This window comes from Punica granatum, chromosome 6 (genome assembly GCF_007655135.1).
Source record: "Punica granatum isolate Tunisia-2019 chromosome 6, ASM765513v2, whole genome shotgun sequence".
Lineage (NCBI taxonomy): Eukaryota > Viridiplantae > Streptophyta > Magnoliopsida > Myrtales > Lythraceae > Punica > Punica granatum.
Genome location: NC_045132.1, coordinates 14,552,930 through 14,562,411, shown reverse-complemented (window position 1 = coordinate 14,562,411; position 9,482 = coordinate 14,552,930). Strand labels below are relative to the sequence as shown.

The following is a 9,482-nucleotide window of genomic DNA, read 5'->3' as shown; positions in this document are numbered from 1 at the left end:
AATATAGTTGCTCTCAATTCTAAGCTTGGCATGGGGTAAGCTCAAATCCGCACTTAAAGCTTGCTCCAATACCATATAAAAAATTTTCCATGAGCTCACGAGTGATTATACCCATATCTATGCTAAATGTTCGAGCCTTTAGGTTAGATATGGCTTTAATCACTTATGAACCTCGTAAGAATTTTATATGCTATCAAAGGGTAGATTTGAATTATCATGTACGCATTTGTCTCGCGCATAGTTCTCCTAGCACTTACTTTTACACATTTAAATATCGAATAGGGAAATAGAGAAATCTCGTCCCGACTTCCCAGACATGTCAAAGGCTTGTGCTCGTGACACCAATTTCGAAGCATCATCATGACGAAAACAAGGCAGCATCTCTAAGGAAATTGCATTTCTCTTATGATAGTTAATATAATGGTGCACGAAAGCTTATAATTATACCATGAAGAGGGTGGGAAAAAAAAAAGAACATTTTTCGTATTTTTCTTTCTATGCATCCACCAACCAAAGGGACTGCTAACGACCCTTCAAATGGAAGGGAATAGGAGAGAGAGATTATAATTTTAGATAGGAGTGTGATGAGTTAGTGGCATTTCTTGGGCGACTCACATATCTCCCTCAAAGTCATCTAACTTTTTCCTCTCCCGTCACCTGCCCCTCTCTCTGTCTCTCTCTCTCCTCTCTCTCTCTATCTCTCTCTCTCTCTCTGCTGCTATCTATACCTTCTGTTCTTCTCCCTCCCCGATCGAACTTGAGCTTTTAGCTGCACCTTCCCTTCCATCCCATCCCTCCATCTCTCTCCGTCTCTCTCCCAGCCTCTCCGTCAGTTCAACCATAAAGGATGTTTGATTTCTAGCTTGAATATTTGGTTGGTGATGCTGATGGCTATGGCTCCCTCCTCCTCCTCCTCCTCCTCCTTGGCGCTTCTATTTACCCGCACTCCCTCCTCCTAATTAAAACTTTTGCCTCTTCCTCTTCCCCTTCCGATGTTCCCGGTGGTCGTAACTTCCATATAGCCTCGTAAGCGGAAGAGCAAGAGGAGAGAGAGAGAGAGAGAGAGAGAGAGAGAGCGTGCGCGCGCGAGCGCGTGCGCGTACTTGTGTTGGATTGTAGATAGAGGTTCGGTTTGAAAAATCCAATAAGTCCATAAGTCAGGCTCGCTCTCCATCCATCTCTCTCTGGCCCCCTCATCCTCCCGGGGTGGTGAAGGCCGTCGAGAAATGGCTGTGCCGCCCAGTAGCCGCCTTCAAAGCATGCTGCAGGCAGCGGTCCAATCAGTTAAATGGACCTATAGTCTCTTCTGGCATATCTGTCCTCAGCAAGGGTAATTATATATTCCTACTGCATATACTATTTATTTCCACCCATTTTCATTAGTTTTCAAGTGCTCGGAAGATCAACGAACCATCCCAATCCTGCCTATAGTCTTACTCGATTACGGCATATCGGGATTTAGCCCCAGAAATTCGTCACCCTTTTGAGGGTTCTTACAGGTCAAAACTATAGTAATTAGCAATTTAGCATCAATTGGCGTTGCTGCATTTGGGTAGTAGAGTTAATGGGAACATGGCCTAGTCATTGATTAGTTCAATCCAAGTGAAGGTGGAGATTTAATATGCGAAATTGTAAACCCTTTCCAGCATTTTAGTTTTCAGAATTCACGTAAATTTTTATGTTACCTAAGTGAAAAGGTTATGACATCCGAACCAACTTTATCATCCAGTGATTTAGCTCATAGCAAAATTTTAGACAATGTGAGCTACCGTTTTCACCACGAATTAATATTTCCTTTCTCTTTTATATGCTAAGGATCTTAATATGGGGAGATGGGTACTACAACGGGCCAATCAAAACACGGAAGACAGTGCAGCCCATGGAAGTTAGTGCCGAGGAGGCCTCGCTGCAGAGAAGCCAGCACCTCCGGGAGCTCTACGAGTCCCTCTCGGCCGGCGAGACAAACCAGCCTGCGAGGCGGCCTTGCGCCTCGCTCTCGCCCGAGGACCTGACCGAGACAGAATGGTTCTACTTAATGTGCGTCTCTTTCTCATTTCCTCCCGGGGTAGGGTAAGTCCAATTATTTAATTAAATGCACTTAGCTTAGAACATCTTCTGTCCTTTCTCAAATGTGAAATTGGAGTGAAAATTTCCTTTTCCTTATTACGATTAATTTTCTATCTACTTGAACGAAAAATTGCTTTTAAGAGTCATACTCGATTTCAGGGCTATGAAAGAGTGAAAATTTGATCATCTTTTTTTGTTTTTACATTGCTTGTCATCTAGATGGATACTTTTCCATAAATGTTAACCCCAATCAAGCTTTGCCCTCGCCGTGTTTATATTTTTTTCCGGTTACAAGACCATATGCCCAAGAACCTAGTAAATAACTAAGGAAGCCTAAATAAAAGGATATTGTATTCAAAATTTCTTAATTTCATATAAGAACGCGTGCTACTGTATTGCACAATTATTTCTCGTTCTCATTAGGTTTTGATTGTTTTTTGGGTGGAGAGATTATTAAATACCGCAAAAGATAGGGTGCCATTAATTATTCGGAGAGCATGGAATTCAATTCCTTACCATAAGAAGAAGGGAAATCGAAATAATGGGCTTAACTGCCCACCTTCTCTCCTGTTCTATCAAAGCAATTGAGGACACAGTTGTGTGCTTTAAATTGCACAAAAGCAAGTACACACACACACTTCAGAAGAGTTAATGAGACTGTTAGGACAGTTCTCTTTAGATTGCCCCTTAATTAGAAAAGACTACTATGAGCAAAGAATTTCCTTGTTTGTCCATGGTAGGAAATTACTTTTGACATAGGTTAGATTAAAACACTGCTAATTTAAAAGACGCGTTTAGTGCCGAGAGCTGTACGATAAGTTCTGAAAAGAAAATGATCAATCTAATCTCAACTTCAAACCGATGTCATTGATGTACGTATTTTTGTGTTGACAATAACTCCTTGAAGTCACAGTGAGTGGTTTCTTAGATATATTTTCCATGCTCGATGCAATATAACGTCATATCACGGGAAGCCTTTTGTTAGGGTTCCGGGCAGTTGGAGGTAAATCAACCGAGGCGTCCGTGGGCATTAATGATAATAGTATAAGTGCTGCCTCGAAAACATGATGAGGGATTTCAGAGTCCCCTAAAACCTGTTTTTAAGGACCTAAATCCTAAGGCCGGCCGGTTAGACTTAGAACACTGTGAAATAGAAATCGACATGTATTAACTACAGTATAATATGGAATTGAGGGATGATGATAGGAAAGGAGAGTAATAAAAAAGGTAGAGAGTTGGAAGTGGAGTCTCAAGATTTGCCTGCCAAGGAGGCCTCCTTTGGTAAAAGTGAATAGCTAATGTCCATTCAAATTCTGCTAAAGCAGATACTGCTGCTGGACTGGACTTACATTTAAGTCTGTTCTATACCTCTCTCTATCCCATCTCCCTTTTAAATTGGAGCATTTATATGACTTAGGGCTGCTTTGCCTGTGCCCAATAGAGAAGGATAACTTAAACTATACACACATAGTATAATATTTGTGAAAATATGAAAACGGGATATACTTTCTAAAATTTAGTTTGTTCTAACTGAATATGTTTCGATAATTACATCAGTAATAAAGTTGGACTCGTGCTTCTGCAGGTTACCGGGGAAAGCATACGCGAGGAGGCAGCATGTATGGCTCACCGGAGCAAACGAAGTTGATAGCAAGACATTTTCAAGAGCTATCTTAGCCAAGGTAATGCTACGAATTATATAGTCAAGTAATGCTTAATCTTTCCATCATTACTTTTTCCAGTCTGAAATCACGGGGGTATGTGATGCATGCATGTGAAGAAAAAAGAAACATTAGAGCGCATTCCATCATCTTCGTCATAAACCGAAATCCCAATGTTCAACTGTTCATCACTTTTTTTAATTTTCATTGTCGTACAATTTTTTTATTAATGAAAGTTACATCATTTATTCAAAAAAATATTTTTTTTTCGGTGCATTTAGTGGCCGAAGCCCAATAAAAAAAAATAATTTTTAATGTCGAAGTTCTAACTTATTGTCAGAAGATACTCTCGAATCTTCTAGCAATACGAAAACCCTAGATGTGCTGATCTTAATTATTTTAAAACAAAATCTGGTTAATATATATAATATAGAACCCTACCTCAAGTAAAGCTAATGCGAATTAATGAACCCACGAATTAAATTGTGCATGTGCATCTCTATCCATGAGAACATCTTGGTTCAATACATACAGTACAGAATGTATATAAATAATATAGACAAGACAGCTGTATAATATATTCATACATTATTATGGGATTTACTTGACATATACTTTATTGACCGTTCTTTAATATTTGTCTTCCTTCTATTCTCAAATTTGGTTCTCAACTTCCATTCTTCGGTACGGCACACAGAGCGCTCGTATCCAGGTAAACCTCTCCTTCCGTCTAAAAGCCAAAGCTTTGACCATTTGGTAGTCCAAGGAATCTTAAAAAAAAAATGAATTTTTATGATTTTCGAAATGGAAGTTCTTATTTATTTAATTAATTAATCTTCCGTTGACTTGGGGAACTGACAAAAGACACTGTTTCATAATAATTATTATTTTTATTTTACAGACAGTTGTGTGCATTCCTCTGCTAGACGGCGTCGTGGAGCTGGGGACAACAGAAAGGGTAATTATAATAATAAACTTTCTACATTGATATGATGATGATCTTTCTAATATGTTACTCAACATGACCCCTCTCATAACATGAACATCGTAATTTGTTCAAATTCCAGTTTTGCTAACTCATTTTGACAATTTAAATTGTAGGCCAATGCATACCAATATATTAACGAGCATAAGTCGGGTTAAATTTTTCCTTACGCGGAAAGTTTATCCAAACAACACTTTAAGTGTGTTCATCTTTGCCACGCCTTGTGACTTACTTATATAGAGAAATAAAAAGTCTTCCTCCAATTGTTTTTGTGAAGCATAAGAGAAAACTATCCATTTAACTTTAAATAACACAAATTTATAGAATGTTACAACCTTTAAGCTTCAATATGGGTTTTCTGTCTCCTCGATAAACTGATGACGTTCTTTTCCTGTAACATTTAAGAATTATATAAAATAATTATGTACCCGTGGTTAGGATAAAGTTGATGCCTCAATGGGAATTAATATCATTGAACAAGATGTGTGAACACCTCATGCCTCATAGAAGGAAAAGAAAAAAAGAACATCTGAGGTTTTGTTTGGAACTTCACTTCATTACAATTATAAATAATTATATTTATTTGCGATTATAATGATTATGTTGTTGAATTATGAGAAAAAGTAATGAATAATTGAGAAAATTTAGAATTAAAAATTGAATTAAACGGTAGTTAAGATAAAAAAAATTGAAAAAGAAAATAAAAGTAATAATTGTATTGTTGAATTGAAGATAAATTGAGTTAAAGTGAAGTAGAGTAATGAATATTACTCCTAACTAAACACAACCTAAGTTTCTTCGTCTTATTGAGCTATTATCTACGCAAAATATTAGAAAATAAGTACACCGGAAAAAATAAATAAATAACATTAATATCTTGCACTTATATTCTATTTGAATTATAATCTGTAAAAATAAAACTAGGGCAAATTAACTTAAAATAAAATTACTTTATTTTCGGTGGACAAAATAAAATTACTTTAATATTTCATACTACGACCAAATATAGTTGCAATGTTTAATCTTGAATGGCCGTTATTTCAGATACAAGAGGACATTGGATTTACAACCCATGTAAAGAGCTTCTTCATCGACCACCAACCCCCTCTTCCACCAAAGCCGGCCCTCTCGGAGCACTCCACCTCCAATCCCGCAACGTCCTCCGACCACCCTCGTTTCAACTCGCCGCCAGTCCCCTCTATTGTGTACGCTGCAGCTGCTGTGGATCCCCCAGTGGCTGCTCACCAAGCAGCAGATGATGAGGAGGAGGACGAGGAAGAGGAAGACGAGGCTGAGTCTGACTCCGAGGCTGAGACTGGCCAAGCCGCCAGCCGACAGGCAGTAGGTCAGAACCCGCAAGCCGGCGTGGTTGGGGCAGCCGAACAGAGCGAGCTCATGCAGCTCGAGATGTCAGAGGACATTCGGCTCGGCTCACCCGATGATGCGTCGAACAATCTGGATTCAGATTTTCACATGCTGACAGTGAACCAAGCAGGCAACATTAACCAGGCAGACCACCAGCGACGAATCGATTCATTCAGGGCCGAGTCGAGCCGGAGGTGGCAGATGATGCAAGATCCCCTGAGAAGCAGCCTTCAAGGTCCACCATCAGGTAATAACTAACTTTCTAGTTAAAGTCCTTTTATTATCAAAATTTAAATGATTCAACGCATTATTTTGTAATAAAATAATGACACTGATAATAATAACAACAGTAGCAGCAGCAATAACAGCAAAAATGATAATAACGAAATTGATATTAATGGAACAAAATAATATAACTTGCAGGGCAAGTTCTAAGACGCACATTTTATAATACCATCATTCTTTTTTTTTTTTTCCTATCATTGTATATAAGTAATAAGATGAAGTTCGTACATAGATATCCCACCTTGTATTCTTAGCAAAAATATGGTTATATAACGCACATACATGTATATGTATAGAATGAACATCTTCTTAAGGTCATTCCATGACAATGACATGTAGTACTAAACCTGCAGCTGCAGGGAATTACTCGAAACACTGTCATAAGCTACCGGTTACATTTTAAGACAACTCTAAAACTATTCGATAAATTGAAAACAACCCTACTTCACTTCTTGGGATCAGTCTATACACGCACATATACACATATACATATGCATACGTACGTGTACAATATATATTGTAGATGCCAGCCATGAAGCTCGGCATCTTCTTTTCCTTGCACAACACCTAGTATTTGGAAACTCCATAGCCACAGATCAATTCAGATTAAAATTAAAATTTTCTCCATCGTCAATATTTTCCATTTACAAAATTTAAATTCGAAATCTTTTTTTTTCTGAGCCAAAATATATGGACCGATATATCTCTTTTTTCTGATGCCAACCCTATTTCTCAAGTAAAAGTCACCCTATATTCTCCGTTTTGTCCCTACATTAGGTCGTCTGAGCCTGACCAAAACAATTTTTCCTCATCAAGATCAAAGGGAGAAAAAAAAAAGAAAAGGCACATTCACCAAAAAAAAATAAAAGATAAAAAAAAAACAATAAAATATGGGGAGACAAAACCTTCCCACTTGCCTTCAAGGCGCGTTGGTTTCCAACTATAGCATATATGCTATATAATATATATATATACTATATATGTAAATGTACTATTTATGTTTAATTAGTACATATGCATTATTATTAGCTAATAAAGAAAGAGGCAAAAAATGATAATTTAGTGAAAGAATTATTGTGATTTCGTGGTCTCTGCCTGGTCCCCACCAAATCATGCAAAGTATCAAACTTTTTCTGTTTGAGGACAAGCGATGTCTCAACTAATCCCATCTCATTTTAGAAAGAACAGCAATTTTACAATCAAATGTTTATTGTACATTAAACCTCGGGTATCCCGCTTCGGCCTCCCTTCTCGATGATTGTCATTAATTAATCGCGATAGTATCATCGATTGCCACATTTCACATTTACTGTTGTATGTACTAACCGATGTCGGTGCGTATCTGCAATGACACATATTGTGTTGTCGGTGCTCAATGTAGGCCCTCCGCAGTTGGATGAACTGTCACAAGAGGATACGCACTACTCTCAGACCATCTCGACCATCCTCCAGAGCCAGCCAAACAGATGGGCAGAGATATCATCGACTAGCTATGTCTCGTACTCGGCTCAGTCGGCATTCTCTAAGTGGTCGACCCGGGCCGACCACCTACTCCATGTCCCAGCAGAGGGCACGTCCCAGTGGCTCCTCAAGTACATTCTGTTCAGCGTGCCATTCCTGCATAACAAGTACAGGGATGAGCACTCACCCAAATCCCGGGATGGCGAATCCTCAACCCGGTTCCGCAAGGGCACTCAGCAGGATGAGCCGAGCGCTAACCATGTGCTGGCAGAGAGACGGCGCCGGGAGAAGCTGAACGAGAGATTCATTATATTGAGGTCCCTGGTCCCGTTTGTCACCAAAATGGACAAGGCCTCAATATTGGGCGACACGATCGAGTACGTTAAGCAGTTGCGCAAGAAGATTCAGGACCTTGAAGCAAAGAATAGACAGATGGAGGCAGACCAGAGGTCAAGGCAGATCGGAGAACCCCAGAGGTCCGGCAGCGTTGACAGGGCTGCCCGCATGGCCCCGTTGGCGACGGAAAAGAGGAAAATGAGAATCGTAGAGGGTAATGGCGGGGCAAAGCCGAAAGCTGTGGAGTCCCAAGCACCGCCACTGCCGCTGCCGCCGCCAGCACCGGCACCGATGGAAACCAGCGTGCAGGTCTCGATCATAGAGAGCGATGGGTTAATCGAACTACAATGCCCACACAAAGAGGGTTTGCTGCTCGATGTCATGCAGATGCTCCGAGAACTCAGGATCGAAATAACTGCAGTCCAATCGTCTCTCACTAACGGGTTCTTCGTGGCAGAATTGAGAGCCAAGGTACTATATACGACCCATCTCATTTAGCCACATTAATAAGACTTAATCGATGATAGAATAGACACCGATTTACCTTAATTACTTATTGGCTCACAGGTGAAGGAGAATTTAAATGGGAAGAAAGCAAGCATCGTTGAGGTGAAAAGGGCAATCCAACAGCTTATACCCCACACTGACTCTTAGCAATTGAATATGCAGATAAGATATAGATAAGCAACAACCAAAAGCACTGACTCATTGATGGTTCTGCAATTGAGGAGCTAGCTTTGTACAAGTACTACGTGCGTACCTTTGAAGTGTCGTCGTGATCAGTATTAGTTTCGGCACGTCGACCAGTAAGTGTAATCTAACGTAGTAATGTAATGTCGCACCAAGTTTCTATAAAAGAAGTGCGAGCAAGAGTTGCGTAGTGCTATAACTTCTTGTATACCAGACCCATCACGGCCATATTTACTTTCCACCGTTGTTCAATGAGATAAAACAAGTTTTGAAGCATGACTCACGAAGTCTCGAGCAAGGTGATACTCTCGGAGCCCGGAATACACCCATCCCAGCAATGGAGGAAATGCACCATCCTTAAAAATCAGTATCTGGTTTCAAGCGAACGGTCCTTCCTTTACCAATCAAAGTCAATGTAATCCCAGGTAAACAAACAGAAAATCATATGTGAACCAAAGCGGAAAACTGACGAACCTGCATAACTAATCAATCGCCTTTGCAGTGCACTTCGATACAAGCATTATCGGTCGACTAGAATTGTACGAAAACAGGAAGCATAAATTTCCATTCCCGGTTCAAAATTCTAACATGACAACAGACTCAAGAGCTCATGCACAAATAGGCCATACGGA

At 39.8% G+C, this 9,482-nt stretch overlaps 1 protein-coding gene across 1 annotated transcript; it reads left to right on the top strand.

The window, feature by feature from the left end:
* Window positions 1-645: 645 nt before the first annotated feature.
* LOC116210627 (transcription factor BHLH42-like) lies at window positions 646-9,126 on the top strand. The gene is made up of 8 exons (XM_031544574.1): window positions 646-1,330; window positions 1,816-2,070; window positions 3,653-3,749; window positions 4,426-4,440; window positions 4,630-4,686; window positions 5,758-6,325; window positions 7,745-8,631; window positions 8,728-9,126. Exons 1-8 carry the CDS (start codon window positions 1,227-1,229, stop codon window positions 8,812-8,814), a joined length of 2,070 nt encoding a protein of 689 aa, XP_031400434.1. The 5' UTR covers window positions 646-1,226; the 3' UTR covers window positions 8,815-9,126.
* The last annotated feature ends 356 nt before the right edge of the window (window positions 9,127-9,482 follow it).

Bases quoted from the DNA above. Each gene is read 5' to 3' on its own strand.
- LOC116210627 (XM_031544574.1), top strand. From the start codon at position 1,227: ATGGCTGTGCCGCCCAGTAGCCGCCTTCAAAGCATGCTGCAGGCAGCG. The intron at 2,071-3,652 runs GTAAGTCCAATT...GTGCTTCTGCAG, and splicing joins TCATTTCCTCCCGGGGTAGG to GTTACCGGGGAAAGCATACG. The intron at 8,632-8,727 runs GTACTATATACG...ATTGGCTCACAG, and splicing joins TGGCAGAATTGAGAGCCAAG to GTGAAGGAGAATTTAAATGG.